The 22,285-nt window shown below is 41.4% G+C and overlaps 2 protein-coding genes across 10 annotated transcripts in view; both read right to left on the bottom strand.

Annotated features, from left to right (window-relative positions):
- Positions 1-4,283, bottom strand: part of MAP3K15 (mitogen-activated protein kinase kinase kinase 15) — an 82,897-nt gene extending 78,614 nt beyond the window's left edge. Inside the window, exon 1 of the mRNA XM_032678440.1 lies at positions 3,971-4,283. Coding sequence (XP_032534331.1) covers positions 3,971-4,283 — 313 coding nt within the window. The remainder of the gene's footprint in view (positions 1-3,970) is intronic.
- Positions 4,284-17,684: 13,401 nt separating this feature from the next.
- The window catches only part of SH3KBP1 (SH3 domain containing kinase binding protein 1), a 223,755-nt gene continuing 219,154 nt past the window's right edge, over positions 17,685-22,285 (bottom strand). For 7 of the 9 annotated variants that reach the window (XM_032679339.1, XM_032679342.1, XM_032679341.1 and 4 more), the window contains 3 exons: positions 21,849-22,120; positions 20,381-20,444; positions 17,685-18,349 (listed from right to left, as the gene is read on the bottom strand). In XM_032679339.1, the coding sequence (XP_032535230.1) occupies positions 18,308-18,349; positions 20,381-20,444; positions 21,849-22,120 (378 nt within the window). In that variant the 3' untranslated portion in view covers positions 17,685-18,307. Of the gene's footprint in view, positions 18,350-20,380; positions 20,468-21,844; positions 22,121-22,285 lie in introns of all 9 variants that reach the window. The other 2 variants (XM_032679340.1, XR_004355261.1) reach the window with 2 other exon arrangements.

The raw sequence follows: 22,285 nt of genomic DNA, 5'->3' as shown, positions 1-22,285 counted from the left end.
AATCCAGAACAGAAACATCCAAAACTTGTATAACTGTACTTCGTCCACTCCTTCACTTCCACACAGTAGCCAAACGCTGTGGCACTTCAGGCAATATGCCCAGATAAAGTTTTGGTTTGACAAGGAAAAGCTACATCACCTTTCCAGAGGTACAGGTCAGACATTTGACTCTGACATCATGTTTGCTGTCTTAGTACATCCAGAACAGGAATATCCTTTGCAGCTATGAACCACTCTGCCTGCAACATCACTAGCCAAGTCACACTCACCTTTTCACTGTTTCTTAAGCTGTTTATGAATGCACCGTACCACCTGAATTTTTGGAGTTTTGTAGTTTTTCTGCATGGGACAATTCTGAAGAATTCTAGAAGTCCTTAGTGAGCTCCTAGGCTCCCTGTTCCTGAGGAAAATACTTTATTTTGTGCAAAAAAGCTTCACACTAATGTCCAGTATCTGTGGTTTCAGTCTAAAAATATTGCTTCTTTTTCTTCCCAGAGATAAAGTCAATGTATGCAAGCATCCTTGCTGCTTCTCCATTAGGTACATACCATCACCCACTTCAGCATAACATAAATTACTTTCCTGACAACTTGTTTCTAGCACACACTGAGCAAAGAAATCTCATCTTTCTGCTATTTCACAATTTATTGTAAATTTGCTCTCACAAGTGCTGCAGTTCCCCTTTAGCAAAGCACCTGAGAACACTGGGTGATTTCTTAGGATCAGGGTCATCCTGCATTACCTGCAATACTTAACTAATGGTGTAAGTCACACTTCCATGCATGATAAGATTTCAAATGATGGTAAGTCAGTAATGAGTACGCTCAAGCAGAAAAAGAGATGTATTGTCTTACTATGGAATATAGGTGGTTTTGCAGCACTCTACTCAGTGTTGTACTGAAAAATCATCTACTAGAAAATCTGCCTGCAGAAAGGAAAGAAATTCCTGTTGATCTTTTTTACTGCACTCTGTCCTTAAACTTTGCTGACTTTGTCATCAATTTTCCAGCTCCAAGAGTAATCATATTATAGATTCATACTAAATAAGGTAGATAAGTTTGCTTTAGACAAGGATCGTCTTATTACTAAATAAATGGCTACAATTTCAAGCAGGGCCAGGGAAAAAGGCAAATGGATAGCATTTTTAACAAAGACTCTCCTTACTACTCACAATGAAATGGTCCGTGCTGCTCAGCCTTTAAGCATTAGTAGATGGTTAAGGTTCCACTAGTAAACCAAGAGATGGTTACAGGCATCTTTTAGAGACACCCCCCCCCCATTACAAAGCAAGAGGACATTCTTCTCAAGGTTCTGCCCCGATGTACAGAAAGTAAATAGATACTATAATAGATATCTTCACTGTGGGAAACACCTGCCCAATATCTTGCACAGGTAGTAATAAAACGTCTTTAGATTTTTTTTCTTCTTAAAGTAAACACACAGTAATTTCCTAACACAAAGTTCATCATGAACCATAGGACTGCTCGTATTAAAACTCATTCTTAATGCTGTTCTGCATTAAGAACTGAATAGATGTCAACGATCCCAATCCAATACATATTCTGGAAAAAGAATATGGTAACAATGAATTGCATCTATAAAACACAGAAATTAAAAATTACTCATTTTTCAAAGATTTAGGAGATCACAAAGTAGTGGATAAAGAATGCTGCATGTAAATGAAAAATTATGAGATTCGGCATTTTTGGATAATAGCTTGACTTGTATTCAAAAGCAGGAGGCAGGGAGAACCCACCAATAAAGAACACAGAGCAAGAAAACAAGAAGGGCATAACAAAAATTCTCAGGAAATAATAACAGATCATTCTACATAAAATGAGAACTGAAAAAAAAGAGGCAGCACTTTAAAACCCACAGTGACACTTCAACTCAATGGCTCAGCATAATTTTGTAATCTTAAATTTTAGAAATGTAAAGGTTCTGACTGAGGAGTTCTTAGATCATCGATCTGCAAAGCAAGAAAAAAATGATATAAAAAATGTTGATGCTAGAAGAGTTACTTATTAAAATATTAAAACAACAGAAGAGTAAAATAAAAACTCTATTAAAATAATGGGGTTTTTAAAATTAAGAATGCTTGCATTTTCAGGGTGACATTGCACTCAATGGCAGATAATTGGGACCCCTGACAATACAGTAATGCTGAAATACTACTAACATATTCAGCATAGTTTTCAAAAAAGTATATACAGTGAAATAAATCTTTCTGCTTTTGACAGCTTGAAGGTCTGGTTGATAAAGATGACTTATGCTAATACACTCGAGTTTCTCTTAATACAAGTAACTTATCATTAAAGGATGCTTTGACCAAAAAGTCTGACAAATAAAGGCACACATTACACAAATTAAAAAGCTGTCCCCCTGGTTGATCTCCAGATGTTGCTACTATAAAGAAATCCACGTAAACACTACTTTGACTGGTCTCCTTTGAAATTCCTGACTGGGGACTATTCAATTTTAATGGACACTAAAAATGATATAAAGTATTTGCTGACCAAACCTGGATATGTGTTGAAGGAGTATCCAGAAACAATGCACTTTACTATTACAAAGTGATATTAATCACTGATAAAATTATCTTGGTCCTACAAGATGACTTGAATGCAAAAGTCCATGAAGTTAGGCCACATTCCCCAAAAAGAGGCACTCCAGAACGCAGTAGGAAAACATTTTGAATAACTGTCTCAAGCTCTCAGTACAATGTAGAGCAGGTGTGTGCACAATACATTAATAGGACTATTAGTGGAAACAGTGAAATAATCTTGTATTGATGAGTACACTATTATGCTTACTTTCAAAAGGGCTACAAAAATATTGGAGATGCACAATGAAATTGCTAGTTCATGCTTGTGTACTGACACACAAAGAATATATTACACACCCGTCAACTCCCTAGCAGTTATAACAAAAACCCTTGACTGGGAAGGTAAAAAACAATAACAACAAAGCATGTAAAGTTCTTCAATATTTGGAGAACTTACTGGGATGAAATGGACTCTTAATCACATGAGAGTTTAAAATAAAATTAAAGTTTTAAGAAGTATTCTTTAACACATCTCATGAGCATAACAAAGTTGTTCTTGTGAAAGATGGACATCAGCATGGACTTAACAGCACTTTCCCCTCTTTGAAATCTGTGAATTCCCTCATTTCCTAATGCCTGCTCATACAGATAGGAGAAAAAGTCTACATGTCAGCAACATGTTCACATATCTTGATTAGTCTTAATAATACCTATTGACTCAGGCTTCCTCTGCTTGCTCAAAAAGCTCACAGCTCTCTGCCACAGTGCCCAAGCAGCCACATGTTTTTGAGTGGAGAAGGGACAGCAGCTTTCTTTTGAACCATCTGACACCAGTGACCAGCTGGAGCCAGAACGGGGTGGGCAATACTCACAAGTCTTCCTCAGGGCCCTTGTTCAGAGCAATACTGGATCACTCTGTTCCTGGCTACATAAAAATCAATTTCACTGTCCAGGTCTGGAGTGAGAGGGCTGAACAAGCAGCCTCTGGCCAAGCCAGACCAGACCCTGGACTGACTTCATGGGATGTCACACTAAGCTCTCAGCCAGGCTGGGCAAACCACACCAGCAAGAACTGCTACTCCTTAAGGCTCGGTTGATGCTGCAAGATCCACAGTCCTGCTGGAGCTACACACTGCGGGGACTCAAAGGGCTGCTGTAAGGGCTTGAACTTTTTCCTCACACCTCCTCCTCCTCTTCCATGTGCTTGGCACATTACCTGAGAATCCCTTCACACACGTTTCCCTCTCTCCACAACCCTTCCTAAGAGGCCCCCTTCGCAGTCTCTTATTCGCCCCATTCCCCCTCTTCTCTGGCCTCTATGGCACCTTTATCGACCCTTCCCCAGCCCGGCCGGCAGCGTCCCTGCACCGCCTGGGCAGATGGCACCGCGTCCCGGCTCAGCCCAGCGTAGCCCAACCCGCTCACCTGCGTCGTAGAAGGCGTCCAGCACCGCCGTCTCCCCGAAGTCCAGCTCCCCGAAGTTGACCGTGCTGAGCTGGGCTCCCTCGGCCTCGCAGGCCCGCAGGAGGCACAGCCGCGCCCCCGCCTCGGGGCTCCGCGCCCCGTTGCCCGCCTTGGGCGGGTCGTTCAGCACATACACGACCCGCAGGCAGCGCGGCCGCGGGGCCGCCGCGCCCACCTCCACCGCCTCCGCCTCGGCCGGCCCGGCCGCCAGCTCTGGCTCCGCGCAGGGGGGCGCCGGCTCCGCGGCCGCGCTGCCGCCCGCGGGGCTCTCCATAGCGGCGTCGAGGGACGAGGGGCGCGGGCGGCTGCCGGCAGGTGCTCAGGCGGGGCCGCGTCCCATCGCAAACAGCTGGGCAAACTCCGGCAACTCCCTCCCTCTCTCCTCCTGCCGGCCCTTCTGCCCGCGGCAAGCGGTAGCGTGCCCCGGCAGGCGGGCACGGAGACGGGGCGAGGCGAAGGAAGGTAAAGGCGGCCGGAGCGGAGCGGGTCTCGGCACCGCCCTCCCCGGCCGGGACAGCCCGGGGGACGGGACAGCCCGGGGGAGCCCGGCTCCACCCCGCCGTGCCTTCCCGGGACAACGCGCCCCGCTTCCTTCCGCGACCGCGGCAGCACTGAAAAGGAGGCACCGCCGTCGGGGCGATCGCGACTTTATTACTTCCCTTCCCCGCCCCTCTCCGGGCAGCGCCTCCGCGCACCGCCCGCGGCTCCGCTGCCTCAGGAGCAAAGGCAACTGCTGCACGTCTGTCTTTATTCCCTCAACTTGCTCCATCGCAGATTTTTTTTTTTTTTAGCTGACTCTCCCTTCCCTGTTGTTTACACGAGTTTGACCACAGGCAGAAGTTTGGGTAATAGTTCATCCTTAAATTCCTTCTCTTTTTCTTTTATTATCTCCCCCGATCATGACAAAATCGGCTCTTAGTAACTCTGTGGAAACTCCTGGGTTATTCACAAGGACAAAATTAATTTTAATTTCCTAACACATTTTTCTTATTAGCTGCACTGATGATGGCACCCTGGGGTTTGGCACTGCTGCTGGGCCGGGCACTGATGTGTGTGGCAGGAGAAAGTGAAGGGCTGGCTGCGCCTGGATAACTTCCCCTCTCAGCCTTGTACCCCAGCTGTCAAAAGGACACAGATACACCCTATGGAGACCACGGCCTAGTGGCGATCAAAGGAACAGTGGAAACGTGCAGTCCTCCACCAAGTTTGTATTTGAAGCAGTAAACATGTCTGGAAAGCTTTTTCATCTTGTTTTTCACTCATAGTGACAGAACAGGTTTTAAACTAACAGCATCTTCTCCTTCTGCTGTAGTGTGTTTCCCTGTGGCTATCTGAGATAATTTTACCACATGCTGTAATCATAGAAACATAGAATTTTTAAGGTTGGAAAAGACCTCTAAGATCACCGAGTACAACTGTTAACCCAGGACTGCCATGTTCACCACTAAACCATATCCCCAACTGCCACATCCACACCTGAACACCTCCAGGGATGGTGACTCAACCGTTATCCTGGGCAGCCTATTCTAACGCCTGGCCATTCTCTCAGTGAAGTAATACAATAGAAGCAACAACCAAAGGCTTACAGCACACTGTTTTCCTCTCTAGTAGGCATGTGGCTGTTTGGGACTAAATACATTTACCGATAGAATACGAGAAATTAATTGTGAGGGCTTCAGTTTAATTGTAATTTGCTTACAACTTAGCATGAATGGGCCCTGCACAAAACAGCATAGGTGAACTTTAAATGAGCTGGCTCAGCAGGGGAGCAAACACAAACACACTGGATACCTTCAGATAAGGACTGAGACCCTGGAGGGCCCCAAGGCTGCCCTAATCTGGGAGATAAGAGCAGTTAACGGGCTGCCCACAGGGACATGCAGAAAGAACCCAATGAGGTGTTGGAAGATCCCAGACCATAAATCTCCATTGGACCAAGAGGCACCCCCAGGGCACCTGAAGATCTTGTGCACAGACTGGGGGAGTACAATGGCCCAGGGAATTCTTTGTTCAGAGTCAGGTTCTGGAGGCACCCACCTGTAATAACCTGACTCTGTCTCAGAACCCAGGGTCTGAACACTGGGGTTTGGTAACCGTAAAAAGAATTGTAGTAGCCAGTCTTCCTGAGAAACACTCCAATGTGAGGATAGCAGAGCGCTGTGCAGTGTTCATGTTTGCTTAGTGGCTCTTAAGGATTTTAGAGACAATGTAGATAAATAATTTAACAGGCAAACCTGTTTCTCATTTTGGAGAGTTTGGGGCAAATAAACCTTTGGATTTGGTCCACAGGTTGCAGGTGTGCATGTGTGCTTTTTTGACAAAAGCACTAGTACATGAGACATTGGAGGAATGATATGGCCACCAGAGATCCTCCTCGTTCCTGGCAAATTTCCTCTTTAGGCAAAGTAAGCCTTTTTATATGACAACTCTAACTCTATTGGCCCTGATCCAGTAATGCACCAATTAGCTGATGTAACAGCAGAAAAATCGAAATCTGCATTTAGAAGGTACCCAGTGTGCACACAGCCTCTGACCAAAAAAAGCACTGGCACATTAGTTTATAATCCTCCCCAATACAAATTCTACTTTGTATTTTTTGAATTATAAGAAAGTTTGGTTGGACAGCTGGTATTAAAGGCTGAAATGAAAAGTACAGTGCTGGTGAAGGTAAGGGATTATTTGCACAGGAAAGTGTTTATCATACTCAGGAACATTCTTAGGATTTTAGCAACAAACATGTAAAAAACCAAATTGCAATGTAATGTATTCAGAATAATAGATGTATGGTGTGGTGCTTTCTGTAATTGTGAAAATTGTTTAAGTGGAACAAAAATGTAGGCTGGAATTGCTTAGCGGAATACCACTGAGACATAATAAGCCTTTTGTGCCTTCTAGAGATTATAAAAATTCAGTTTGTTGTATATCTAAGACATGTCTTCAGGTTTCATTTTGCAGTTTTTATCTCTTGGTGCGTTCTAAATTGCTTGCTGAAAGGTTTCTCTCTTGGTCTTGAAAGAGTGATAGTCTCTTAGTAGATACTTTACATGATTATAATTAAGAAAATTATATTATCCCCTTTTCTTAATTCTATTCACTCATCTTCCAAACAGTATTCTCACTATTCCTCGGGCATTTCTCCTAACAAGTTATCACTGATTTTCAGTGGCTTAACCTGGTGCAGCTTGTTCAGAGTTTGTATGCTTTCTTTGAAGCTAGAAACAAGGAGCACTTTTAAATGAAAAAGCTTCATTTTACAGGCTGTGACTGTGTCTTCAGAAACTGTGGTTCAGTGCTGGTATGCCTGACATTTCCACTGAGCAACAGTATCTTCAGGTCTTGCAAGTCACCTGAGTGAAAATAAATGGGAGATTCACGTTTTGGGATATTTGAACTGTTTCTCTGCAAACCAAAAAATGTTAAATGTAGAAGAGAAAAAAAAAAATGCAACACTCTTTCCTCTTTTTGGATAAGGTCCAGGTGATAAGAAGAGCCACGCTGCCCCCAGAGTTGCCCATCCAAAGGTCCAGGCCACAAAGTGAATATTGAGCTTTCATACACCTTTCCATGACCTTCTGCTTTTGCACAGAACCCAGCCTAAAAAAAATGAGCACAATCCAAGAAGTCAACATTTGCTCTTATACAGTAATGTAAAGATGATGCCACAATTTTCTCAGTCAGCACTTTGCACCTGTCAAATCCACTTAGTGCAGAATATTAATTACCACTTCTCCAAAAAAATAGATGTCCTTGAAACCACCTTTTTTTTTTTTTTTTCATTTTGCAAATCCCTGGGCGGCAGCAGCTGTTTCTCTAGACATAACTGGGCTAATGAGAAGTGAGGCCATCCTTTTTTTCCCAGGGCTACGAAATTTTGGTTCAAACTGTACATTTATATAAAGTTTGACTCCATTGGTAAATATGCCACCTTTTCCCCCAGTGCATATATAGATAGCTACAGCATACCTTAGCTTCCCTTTTTTAAAAGAAAAAACAGGCTAGGACTAGTGTCATAAACGTCAGGCTGCAATTTCATTGCTCTCTAACATTTTCAGCTCTAAAGAGGCTCCTCCTATTTTATGCAGTGTCAGGGAAAGCCAAGATCTCTTGGTTCAGGTAAGTACCAAGTAAACCAGAAGACACCCAGGTCCATGGGGAACCTGCAGATTTGAGCTGTTCTTCCAAAGTGCAAATCCACCTTCCCATGCCCTGTCAGTATTTCCTGAAGGCTGACCACCAGCACAGTGTCCTGGGCATCCATTGCACCTGGTGCAGAGGTGGCCAGGAGTCTATCCCTGGGCACTTGGCACTGACCAGCCTCAGACACATCCTGAGCCACGGCCACTTCTCCCCCACCCTCGTGTCCCAGCAGAGAGCCCAGAACTGGGGCCAGGCAGCAGCATCCTGTACAGACTTCCCCAAGGAGAACCATCGGGGCAACAGCTGCCTTGCATTATCATGCGTCCAAAAAGCCTGAATTCTGTATCCTAGATGTGAGATTTTTTTTCTGTATTGTGAATATCAGGTATTAGGGAGAATATTTTGATGTTCAAATTCTTTTCTGGCAAGCCACTGTACCAACCTTCCATGAGGTAGTGCAATTTGTAGTGTTAGTGTTTAAACTATTCCCAGCAAACATTTTGTTAATGGACTTCTTGGTATTACTACTGCTAGTGGGCTACCCCATTTATTTTCATTCACAGTGAGCAAGTCTCCAGGTAACCATACAGATACTGCTGTCATGTGATGAGGAGGAAAATAGTTAATTTCTTTACTGAATGAAAAGATAATTTTTTTTTTTTAAACTATGGATCCAGACAAAATATGTTTTCGTTTTCAAGGTCATTATGTAAAACTTTACTAGAATTTAAATAAAATGCTGTGAATTCTCACTAAGAATAATTCTCCTTAATAAACTGCTTGGTGTTGTTCAAAAGTCAGATTAAAAATATTAACTCTGTACAACGGAATCTAAGCAACAGGGGTAATTCTTGAAGAAAAATTCATGAAGATGACTTAAAATGCTTTTAAATGCTTTAAAAGTTGACTTGCAGCAAAGCAAACCTCTTTTGCAAGGGGGAAACTTGGGCGCCTCAGAGTAACAGGAAGTCAAAATACCTTGGCCACCAGACATTGATGAAACTGGGTTTAGAGATCCCAGGGATTCCTCTTGCTTGTCTTTCAGTGGACAGTATGAGACCTCACAAGCTCATTTGGCCTGACAAAGAATGAAGGCAAAGAAAGCGACTGCTGGGTCAAACAATATGATCCCTAGCACAGTTTCTGTTCAGACCCACTGTTTTGCACAGGGAAGCCCATTGCACGCAGCGTCTGCTCTCACTACTCCTTGCAAATGAAGGACACAGTGACATCTTGTATGATGTACAAGGTTAGTCAAAGGGGGATCGTTCTCTTCCTTTGTTTTCCGCCTGCCTTGGAGAATGATAATTTTATAAATACGCTCTGTGTGCTCACAAGTACACAGAGCAAAATGTAATCAACTTCAAAATTGGCTTTAACTCCAGATTTCTAATCTCTTTAGTTTTCAGCACATCCAGCACTCTAATCAAAAGTCCTTGCCTTTGGATTTTGAGTAGTTATATGGCAAGTTTTTGGGAGCATGGATGATTAAGGAGTGCAAGCTAGCAGTGAAAAAATACTGCAGGTCTTCTCAATAGATTCCAAAAAACCAGAATTTCACTTATAGATGAGTGCATGCATTTCAAATAATGAAGGAAACTAAACCAACAAACCACCAGTAAATATCACAGCAAAGAGGATTAAAAAAACTCCCAAACTTTCTTGAATCTGTATCAATGCAGATAGCTCATGCTTTCAATATAACTCAAGTTCTGCAAAACCAGTCTTTAATCAATTAGTCAAACAGAAAATTACTTATTTCCAGTTTTCAACACGTTTATAATAACTTATAGTTTATATTTCAGCTTTGAGAAGACCAAGCCAGACCACCATCCAGAAAGACCTCCCCTAGACCCTGAAAATTCTGGATGCCGACTAAGATGACTAATTTTAGAGAAAACCTCAAGAAATTCCAGGAAAATAGAAAACTTTCAACTTAGGAGGATGGAGTCCTTATCCAACTGTCTATATAATTCTGAACTTTAGTATTCAATACTATATTTTAATACTTAACAATATTAGCCCTAGATTTCTTCACTCACACAGCATCTTGACATGATGAATTTTTTCTCTTTTGCTGTCCTAAACCTAAGAGGTTGCTTGGGTTACATCTCTCTCCAATTTAGCAGGTCCTAGGGTGAAAAATAAACACTTCCTTGGGGAATGAGAAGCAGCTTCAAGAGATATGGTTTAAAATGTTTGCATGGGCAGAAGATTAAATATTCTTACCGGGCCTGATTAATTTTCCTGTTTTCTGCTTGATGAAAGTATCTTCGACTTCTTTATGTGTCATGGCTCAGTGTTTTTATTGCAGTTTTTATTGCTGTTTTAAGACGAGATTGTCACTTTTAGCCTTTCTCAAGTTGTTTCTCCCTGAAGAAATGTTCATGATAAGGGCCACCTGAATTTTCACTTTTACTCCAGTTAAGGAGGCCTTTTCTGTCTACTCATTAATGAAAGCCCAACAAAATTGTGACTGAAGACAATATAGTTATACATGCATATTGTACAAACAGTGGAGAGGACTAGAATTTGTGGTTCATTTTAATTCACATTTAGGCGATTTCCATATTGCTGTAGATGCAGATACATGAGGGTACATGGGGCTTAGAAACTTAGCAAAAGCAAATCTGTCAGTGCTGCTTGGAAGCATTTTAAATATCTGTGATCACAATAGTTTTGCTATTACCGCCTGGGTCCGTGAGCAAAGGAATCCTGAAGAGGCAAGAACTGCTTTGAAGTGACAAATAAAAAAAAACTTCATCTGTTATATCGATGCTCACTTTTGTTATAGGTACTGATGAAAGCTTCCTATATTTAAGCAAATATGGCAATTTAGTGCAACTTCAATAACAATTTTTCAGTTGAATCTACATTTCTTCTTGTTGAGGCAGTCAAGAAATTGCGGCATTATTAAATATGAGCTGGATATGCAAAGGAAGTCTACCAGTGTTGAAAATAGGGGCTTCTTGTTTAAAAATGAAATCAGTAAGTAATTCACATTCATAAACTAGCAGTGTGAGGAGTCATGGGAGAAGCAGGCAGTAATTGGTAGGAGCACCATTAAGGCACCTTGTGAGACAGAGAGCAACATCAGCCTTTTTCAAAACCTCTGGCAGCTATTTTCTCTGCTTGCATGATGCCCATGCTTTGTAAGTGTGAGGTTATTAGCACTGGGTCTGACTTTAATATGTGAGTGTGCCTAGGTGAAGTTCTCAATACTTTTAATGATGGTACCTGAGTGTACATAATACTGTGCACCAACCTACAGCTGGTCCTGAAGGTCTCCTGGTTACACAGTGAGACCTAGGTGTGAGCCAGACACTTTGTCTTCTCTGCTTTGTCAACTTATTTATTCTTAGCTAGAGGAGTGTCACATGCTTGAGGCTACTAAAGCTGCTGCCAAATAACACACCACTCCTGTACAGTTAGAAAATGTTACGGGCAGGTACATTGTCACTCAAATGCAGTCCCTTTTCAGACATCTATCTGCCAGTATGATAGGAATCATTCCAGAAGGGTTTTACAAAGCCGTAAGCAAGACCTTCAGCCCATCATTGTGTCAAATCACATTTCTGTTAAAGTTGTGAAGAGTTTCTTCCTGCACATAACAGTGAAAAGCAAGTTAAATAATAACCCACTTCCTGTTCTATTTCTAAACACCTAGAAAGCACCAAGCATTCCTGACCTTTTCATAGGAACCAATACATGCTTTGCTAATGGCCTTATAATAGAAACATTTACCTCTTCTTTTGATTTGAGAAATTCCAAATGATAGCTATTTGAAGAAAAGAGTTGAGCTGATGATAGCAGTAAGATTTCCAGAAGCAGTAGTAAAAGGTAATCCTTTTGGTTACCTGACAGCCTTGTTTTCTCTAGAAGTTTAAATCCAGTTGCAAACCCATGAATTATTTCAATATTGCTCTGGAGTGTTCTCAGCTATTCACACAGCAACAAAAAGTAGGAATATAAGGTTAGTACTTTGTCACACACATGTGTGTAGGACAAACATCAGGTACTCTTTCTTACATCCCCAAGTGAAAAGACCAACAAGGTGCAGATTTCCATATGGCACACAAGCACTGCTGCAGCATGAAGCCAACTTGAGAAGCATCCCATTTGCTTTCTACTTTAGAGAGGCACAGCAACATCTCAGTCCAGCCTACAAAGTGACATCAACCAGAGCCTGCAGAAGGCAACCAGCTTACCTGAGCAGCATCAGCACCAGCACATGCACCCTTAGTTGGGCAGCCCCCTCCTCTGTTTCACAGGGGTACTAGGACATACATTTCCAGACCAGGAAGGTGTCAGATTCAGGACAAGAGAAAGTTTAGAGCCTGAGATTGCTGGCTTTTATACTTAAGCAGGGAAAGGCTGAGGAAGTATGAGGCTTGAGTCAGGGGGACCAGTAAGGTGAGTGAAAATAGGAGTGGGAGAACTCAGGCTTACCCCAGACTTGCACCCAGCTGGAGAGAGTGTGTTGGTGACATTTAGGAGCTCTGAATCAGCACTTTAACTGAATCAGCCTTGTTGACTGTAATATATCTCAATTAGTCCAAGTCCAATATTGAAGCTTGTAGTTGTCACAGTAATGCGAGACTCTTCTTGTGTTAAGAGCGTCCCAAGCACAGGTTACACACTTGTATTTCTGAGGTAAGTGGGTTCTTCAGGTTAGAGCATCAGAAGTTTTGTGTTCCTCTGAGATCAGTGACACATGCCAGGAACAACTGTGTAATCACAGCACAAACATCCTGAACCTCCCATGAGAGACATGCCATCCATGAATGAGGTAGCTTTCTCCAGCCAGCACTGCTTTTGCTGGGTTCTCAAAATTTACATCGTATTTCCCCCTGCTTTGTGCTTTTATTTCCCAAATAGCTGCATCTGTGCTTCCAGTTGGGCTCAGTAAATTTGGCTCTTTGAATCCAGAGTAGCCAAATTATCCAGCAGCAGCAATTTCCATGCAGGTGCACCTACTTTTCTACCTATCCTATCTTAGCTGTTGTTCTCTTTTTGGTGCTTTGTGCTAGGAGAAGGAGGATGGTGCACGGATTGTGTGACTCTGCTTTCTCCTCTACTTGTTGTGCCCTTCACAATGAAAACCAGAAGGGGGTAAACCAAGGTAATGGGTCACACTGTAGCAGGGACAGCTGCCCAGCTTAATTTTCACCAGCTCTAAGAATTGATTTCACAAAATCCCTAACTCTTCATTGCTGTTATCTGAGGAGGTGAAGAGCAGCCTGATGGGCCCCTTTGCAGAAGCATATTTGCTGTTCACTGGCTGGGATGAAGCACACTGGGCAGAGCTTGTTGTACTGAAGAAAAGGATCTCCCACAGCAAGCGAAAATGCTGGGTCTGGACTCAGTAAAGTGAACAGGTTTTATTAAAGATAGTTTTGAGAACAGATACTTCTTTAATGCTCTGATATTCTAAATTGCTTTTGAAGTCTCATTCTTATCTAATTTGCTTTGGCGTTCTAATTTTCAAGTTTTTTTCTCCTCCAGGAGAAACAGCCTATTACAAGTTTTAAGATCATACTGATAAATGCCAATTTTGTTTTCCTGTGACTATAATTGTCTACATTTTCCAGTTGCTTTTCCTACCTGAAAAAAAAGGAAGATAAGGAGTTTGAAACCTTATTATCCGAGATTGTAACCTTTACAACGTGTCAGGACAATTATTTTCATGGAGATTATAGTTAATTTTCTTGCTAAAATACACTAATCACTCCAGTTTGTAGGGTAGCAATTCAACAAAATTATTTTGCGTCTTAAATTTTTCATCCTACAGTGCTAAGGTTTAAAAATATGATTGAATTTCTAATACTTTAAATAAAAATTCTCAGGAGCATTAAGCCATTTTGTCAGTTCAGCTGTTTGCACTCCAGACCCCCACACTGTCCAGTAGTGGAACTGTGAGCACTGCAAGGGGCAACTCAGCTGTCTTGCTGGTTCAAGAGAAGCCTGCCTGTGGCAGCACAAAGAAAGCTTCTGATCCTGAGACTGCCACTGCTTTACACTCACTACCTACAAACATTTGTGTCTGCTTGGGATTGGAAATTGTCTTTCAATTTAAACGAGATAACACCAAACAAGAATGTGTTGAGTGGGTCCAATAACCTTCCTTACCTGAGTTGGAAGCAGAGGGGAGGATGGCCCGGGCCATGGCCTGGCTGACACCAGGCTGGTGGGCACCAAGGCTGCTTATCCCCTGGCAGCACACACAGCACTGCAGCTTCCTGATGGCATTTAAATAGTGTTTTTTGCTTTCTCAGTTGCTCTTTCCAGGCTGGCAAGTGCTGGCACCCCCTAACCTGCATGACTGAGGACCTAAAGAAGTTGCTTATTTTCCAAAGGCAGGGAATGACTGAAGTGGAGGGGCCACTGCAGGAGGAGGGAAGCAGCTGCAGGAAGCTGCGAGTGAATGGGCCAGGTCATGCACAACCAGCTGCTAATTCCCAGGCCAGCTCAAGAGGTCAGCTGAGGCCAAAGGTGCCAAGCAAAATCTAATTTCTGGCTGAAGGGTATTAATAACCATGGATACAAGTACCCGATGTTTAGTGGGAAGAGTTCAGCTCCACCTCTTCTGGCTCTTTTTAACCTCAGATTTGTCAGAAACCGAAGTCAGTGCTCTCCGTGCCAAAGCCTATGGGAATTGAAGTTTCCCAGCAGCACTACCACCCCCACACGGCTGAAAAGCCTCCTCAATGAAGACCTTGTAAAGTGGTTGCTTGTTTCTACTTTTAAGCAAATTCCTGCCCGCTTTTCAAACGACAGCCCTCCTGTATGAAAGGTATCTTCTGTCTCACCAGCAGAGAGAGAACTTTCCTCATCAGTGCACCCCTGTCCTGTTTCCAGCTCCAGGGTCCTTATTCGGGGAAGAAGCAGACACTGGAGACCTCACACCTCTTCCTGGCACTGCAGAGACTGCTGACAGGGAAGGTGGTAACCCTGCAGCCCCCGGTGGCTGCCCGTGCAGCAGGACAGCCTGGGCAGAGGGGCAGAGGGGCTCACACATGAGTGAAACGATGCTGTAACTTCAGCAGAGCATGAATTTCTGAGGGTGTTTTATGTCACTCTCTCACCTTGCTTCACAAGTGCAACTTTCAGTCCTGGCTATCATAGAGGATATTTTGGATATTTTACACACAAAGTAGCTCACAAAATTTATGGCATATAGTTGTGTTCAGTCCTTTGACCTGTTAGCATAACAAAAGATTCATCTGAACCTTTTGCTCATTCACAATGGAATTAATAAGAAAACCACAGAAGATGAAATTTAAGTAACAAACTTAAAAAACCACTTTGAACATTTACCATCTTGTTTCCATGTAGAACTTTTTTGAAGTGCTAAGTGCTATGATCGCACATTAAGAAATACTTGCTCCTTTTAGAGTTGAAAGAACAACAAAAAGAGAACACAAAACCGTTTTCTTAATAACCTAAAAATTTTCCAAATCAAGAATATGGGTATTATCATCGAAAGAGATGAGCCTGATGTTTCACACCTGACTTTACACATGAACAGAAGTCTGCCACAAGACTGGTGTGTGCATGTTAATGAAAAGTCATTTTACACAACTCTCAAACAACAATATTTAATCATTTTCACAACAAAATCACCTCGTAGCTCACTAGTGTTTTGTTTTTCTTCAAATATAAACCCAAACACTTTTAAAAGCAGCAGTTCATATCCACACATTTAATGCATATTTGACATTCTTTAAAAAGGGAAAATCCATGTGTTACGTGAAATACTTTCTAGTATTATAATGAAATGCAGAAAGAAGAGCTTGTATTTCTGAAAACTCTCCTCTCCTAGAATAACCAACTTGCAAATCCAAGCATTTTCACAAAAACTTATTTAACTGTCTTTTACAAAGCATGGTATGTTGGACTCCTAACTTGGATTTATAAAATGACAAGTTATTATCTCAACAGGAGAAAAAAAATATTATAATCTGATATACAGAAACTCAGTTCCAAATTCAGACTTTCATTTGCAAAAAATGGAACATTTCTGAGATGTCTCATATTTCTGAGGTACAGCTCAGGAATCAATACTTTATTTACCACAGATACAATAGTTAATCTCTTTTCAGGGATGCAATTAGGAATCCAGAGCTGTTAATGTCTGGATAAATGTCGCAAAAGTATGACTACAAACCCAAACAGAATTCTTATTCCTTATCCCCTCATTTCCTCCTGTTCTCCTAACTCTGCTACTAACTTCACAAAAACCATGAAAGTAATGTAGAAATCTTTATTGCTAGAAAGCTATGGTGGGACTCTCATTCTTTGTACAAAAATATTTTAATGTATTTAGAAATGTTACATAAGAGCATTTTAGTGATAAAATATTGTACTCAAAACTTCTGTTTGAGTACATTGAGGAAAGTATTGTGACTTTAAAAAAAATTCCCAAGGTTCACTATCTGGTCTTTTAGTTTCAGACACCACTGTTACAATAGAAGCAGATGCTCTGGAAGAGAAAATCATCCCAGCAGTGAGGTTCTGTATTGCCAGTTGAAAGACATAAAGCAAGATTCGAGTATGGTGGAGTGTGTATTTTATATATCTATGCATATAAAAAGGATTATGGGAACTCTGCCAACCATATGTGAATGTGAACAGCCAACTGCATACAACGCCTCACCCAGCTCCTGGCAAGCAGGGAGGTTAGTGTTGATACAGGATGTGCTGCTGGAGCCAGCTCTAGCATTTGGTGAGATGACAAATAGATAATTTTTGTGTGGTTTTTTTTTTTTTTTTGTCACGCTGAAAGCATCACCTACATCACTCACCCACTCAACTTCATGCTATGCAAAAATATCCATTATTTAAACACTGTGTATAAACTCAACAGAGATTGCTGACAAGGTATGAGATACTCCATGGCTAGTAAAGCACACATGAAACCGCAACCAGAAAACTGGGAGACCTTATTGTGAAAGGATGAAAGTAAACACAGAAACTGGAAGAAATGAAGTAATCATCAGGTAGAACAAAATATTGAGAAGAAAGTCCTACTGCAAAAAACAGGACTATGAGGTGTATCAGCTTATAAGTGTACAATATAATGGAGCAAACAATACCACATAAACAGCAAATGAAACAGTGCCAGACGACAGAGAACCTTGTGCATGAAATAATACAAGTTTTTATTCATGTTTTATAGATTACTTTTATTTATTTTTGCTTTAATAATGCATATTCTGTTCACTCTGTGCAAAACTGGGGACAGAGGCGGGTGTTTAAATCATCTAATGAAAATCAAGCAGAGATGAACATTCAGGTTGAGGGAGAGGCCTATCCAAACCAGGAAAGCTAAAAAGCCACAGCTGCTCAAGACAATGCTGCTCTCAGCTGCGCCCTTTTGTCCTGCCATCTCGCACAAACCCGGCCCTGCTGACTGAGCAGCTGTACACTGGGAAGTGACCTCCGCCGGACAACGGGGACAGGAGTCGTCGTGGTAGCTACATTAGGGAGACCTGGCCTCAACTGGCTCCAGTCAGTGTGTGGCAAAGAAAGGCACAAATCATTGCAAAGACCAGACTTCTGTTGGTTTGTTTCCTTCTTGTAAATACATTACTGTACACAACGCGAGTTTAAGTTGAAGGGGATTTGGGGACATAAAATTGCATATTTAACAGAACTTAAAACCATAACAAAAAGTAGGCTGTTCCATCTCGAAGCAAAAATAATCCCTCCAGCCCCAACATTAACATTCATTCCTGGCTATATGCAGTACAAACATTTTAAAATCTGTGACAAAAGACAATTAAAAACCAAAAGTCAAAATCATAAAGCTTGTAAACAGATAATCTGAGATACACTTTATTTATGGAAAAATATCATCAAAATAGTACCACTATGGATTAAACTGCCTGAGTTTTCATTTCACCTAGGATCTTGAAGTAGAGAACCTTTAGCACAAGAAGATCAATTTCAGTCACAACTAGTGCTGCACAGCACAGCTTTGGGTGGAAATTTTGTCTTCATTGGTATTTTTGTTGTGCTATCAAAAACTGTTGTGCTAATCCTTCAAATAAAGGGATGTTGAGGCAATTCTTAAATCATTTGGCACAAAGTTATTTTGGCTGGGGCATAAATCTGAGTCTCAGTCATGAAGAATAATGCAACATTCCACCTATCAAGTATTCATTTTGATTGAAGAGCTTTCTTTATGTCATTAACTTCCATCTGAAAACAAACAGAAAAAAAGTGTTTGTGATTAAATTAGATGCTTAGCAAACTGAGGCACATTTGGTGCCACTTGAAAAGCACATGTTCCATCATCTCCACAGGTGTCAAGTACGGGTTTTATACTACTCTTATTTCCACAGATTTCAGAAATTGGGATGTCCTTCTCAGCTGCGTAAGATGACCATTCATGGCTTCCTCCCCTCAGAGCCTGACAAGTATAGTCACTGAATGTAATGTAAGACCTTTCAATCTCTTCAAATTACAACTTTTACAAGCCACTCAGCTCATTGCCTAGAATTACTTGCAGAATGAGCATTGTGTCCACACTGCACTTAGAGCTGGCACAGGTAAACTGCACTGCGGTAATGAGCACTGGTAGCTGAGGAACAAAACTGATCATCTCTCTCCTATAGGGATGGTTCTTGCTGCAGGGATTGTGGTCGCCTTCTACACCCATCAAACCTGTGCCCAGGCACCTTAACTGCTCTGATGGATATACAGATATGGTAAAAGGATGTGGCTGAAACCATCATAAGTCCTAGTCCTTGGCCCCTCTGACAGACACTGAAAACCCTAAGGCAGGGGTATACTAGATACCCACAGTGTTCAAACTGCACCCTCATCAAGGCAGTCTTCTTTAATGCATGTGCTACTTCCTGACGATCAGAGCTCTAAAACAAATGCAATTTTTATTTATTAACTCTTATCTTTTTGTAAAGCTAATAATGCCATCTTGGCTAGCATTTGAACACTTACTAGTATGAACAACACTTGAACTGGAGTAAAAGCATTCAGCTATAAGATCATAATTTTAAACCCATCAATGCAGGCCTCTATAAAGATGTAAAGTTATCCTTGGAGGTAGAATCAAGATCTCTGGATAGTCTGTCCTGTTAGACTAAATCAATAACAGCTATTGAAAATGTTCCTTGATTATCTGAATAAATTTCAGTTTTAGCTGAACATGAATTGTGTTTTATTAGAAGACATGTTCCTATGTGGTACATAAAGTCCTTTAGGCAGCCCTGGAGCACAGACATTGATGATCCCCAGTTCTGCCACCCTTTGCCATGTTCCCAAGCACTTCACAGAGTGGGAACAGTCCAGTGAAACTACAATTCGATTTTCTATCCCTAGTACAAAGCACAGCTGACTTATAACATAAAAATATAAAATATAATCAGTACTAACACACTTATCAAGTACATGGACTAGGATAGTATAATATAGCACAGTGTAGCAGAGAGAATTTTGTTTGGAAGGCACCTACAATGACCATTTAGTCCAACTGCCTGACCAAGTTAAAGCATGTTGTTAATGGCATTGTCCAAATCATTCTCCAAAACCCCAAAAAGCAGTTTCAACGTCACTCCACAGAGAAGCAGCACAGTTAATGATTCTAGCAAAGACCAAGCTCCATGATTCCCACAAGCAGGGCAGTGTGCTACCTGGCAAATGACTAGCCAGGATGATAACATCTAGAACTAAGGTACTGTACTGCTACTGTATGGTAGCAGTAACTGGGCTCTTAATCAGAACACCTTCTTTTATATTGTTAAGGATGTTTTAGTAAAGACAACCTGAGTACAGCCTTTAAAGCAGACATAAAAATCCCACCATATAAAATCATATTTGAAGCACATCAACACTAAGACAAGCCTACTACAAAATATAAAGCTTTGGCAGGAAGTAAGTAATGTAAAAAGGCATGATTTCATTTGTGACAAAATCAAACAATTAAAACCAAGACTAAAAAAATATAATAGTTTGAATTCTGTATTGTGTTTAATTTTTTTTTAATTTGTTTACTTGTGCTGATAAATTTTTAGATAATTATCAGGCTTTTCAGTAAAAACCCAAACTGTAATATATATGGCAATGATATGAAGGGAACAGGTATATCCCTTTCAGAAACGTTAGTAGTTTTTGATTCACTGGAAACCTAAGTATCTTATAGCAGAGTTTTCTCTCCCATATGTGAGGCCAAATCAAACCTGCCAGTACATCTCTAACATTATATATAAGTACCTGCAATCGTAGACGGATCTTCTTTTCTTCATCCAACTCAGACAGCAACTGTTTAATCTCTTTTCTGTTACAAGAATGCAAAAGAAGCTTGGAATGAAAATTATTGAACTAGTAAAATACAAAAACTCATCTCTTGGAGAGGTATTTTCCCTGCTTCACTAGTTATTTTTTTCCTCTGAACAACTAACTAAAGTCATCACACTCTTGTATACTGTAGGCTATACCACAGAGCCTCTCTGTAAGACAGTACCCCCCACATCCCACAGGGCTAATGAATAATAAATTTCCACCTAACAGACCTACATCCATAGGCTTTGCTCTGGACTAGCTGTATCAACACTGTATCAGCACCCAGTTGCCTTTTTTCCCCCTACAAAATGTAGATGGATTAACTGTTTGTGGGTTATAGGAACTGGTAACACAAATCCTGCCTGTCCTATCACATACTTAAGCCGCTTAAAAGCTGCTTATGCCAGCAATACAACGTAACCTTCAACTTCATTTACAAGACTGAATGATCCCAAATATACATTTTCTGTCATTCCTCTTTGTTGGGAAGGGGAACATAGCTATAAGGAGCAGACACGTTCTCATGTTCCCACTGAGTGATCTCACCTTACGACAGAAACCAGTAGGTGGAAGCTGCCCTTGCAAGAAGGGGAGACTGGAGGAGCAGGGGTCAGCCTAAGAGGCGAAGCCGTGGGGCTTGCTGGCTACATCCAGCTTGAACCATGCCCTCCCGCATCTTCTCCCAAACTCTCCGCACACCTCTGATCCGCCACAGTCTCTGCACGCTGCTTCCCCTTTTCTTTTTCCTGCCTGGGCTACACACAACTGACAATGTAAGTGAAGGTTTAGCTTCCAAAGCATTAAATATTCTCAGGAACAGCAAAAGCTACATGCCAGCCCCAGTTTCTCCTAAGAAATGACCAACCTAAAGAAAATAAAGATGCCAAAAACTAAAATAGTAAGATTTGGGGCCATAACCATAAAGGTCTTCAAAGGTCCTAATCACAATTCAATTACTACTTTTGTAACATGAGCTTCCTGGGAAAATGTGCTGACGGTCAAACATCAAATTGATTTAATAACTTTAGGAACTTGTAATAATTTGTACTACAATTAGAACAAATGAACCCCTTTTATTATGATCAATGCACGAGTTCCCAAATAGTTACTGGTAAATAAAACAACATAAGAACCTTATTCACTGTTTACAGCTCGTAGCTTAATTTTTTTTAACACCCCATAAACATCTGCTTATGTCATAACTCAGGGGAAAAAAAAGGTTTATGGGTGGATAGTGCCGGTCTGTTTTCCTGAGGTTCTCACCCCTGAATATGTTCTGTCACATGAAAATCACTCACAAACACAGAGACAAACTGTGCAGAGTAACACACATCAAGGCAAGCCACCACTATGCACAAATGGATACATCCCACCAATAGCTGTGATTTGCAGAACTTACTTTTGCTGGTCTTTCATGGTTTCAATGATGGTTCTTAGCTCCCTAACTTGTGTTCTCAGCTCTTCCAGGGCAGTCTGACCTTGGCTCAAGTGTTCAGTCTTTGGCTTTCCTTCAGTACCAAACAGGGATGGGGAATTTGACCTGTGGCCTGTTGTTCCCATAGCAATTGAGTGAAATCCAGGTGATGGTGAAGGGGATAGTGATGGTTGTACATTACTGCCACTAGCCAGACCTCCTGGTTTTGGAGGCAAGGAAGTTTTGTTATCAGACACCTGCAGCAAAAAGAGTAATATGCAATGTCTGTAGAAAGCTTTATGAAAATCAAACCTCTAACCAATGCCAAGTATTTAACTGCTCTTCAGTAATGCTACAAGTCCCACAGAAAACATGGACAGTTTTGGCCAAAGCATGATAAATATAACAATTAGTCATTATCT

The sequence above is a fragment of the Chiroxiphia lanceolata genome, chromosome 2, assembly GCF_009829145.1.
Source record: "Chiroxiphia lanceolata isolate bChiLan1 chromosome 2, bChiLan1.pri, whole genome shotgun sequence".
NCBI classification, from domain to species: domain Eukaryota; kingdom Metazoa; phylum Chordata; class Aves; order Passeriformes; family Pipridae; genus Chiroxiphia; species Chiroxiphia lanceolata.
This window is presented reverse-complemented; position numbering and strand designations above follow the sequence as displayed.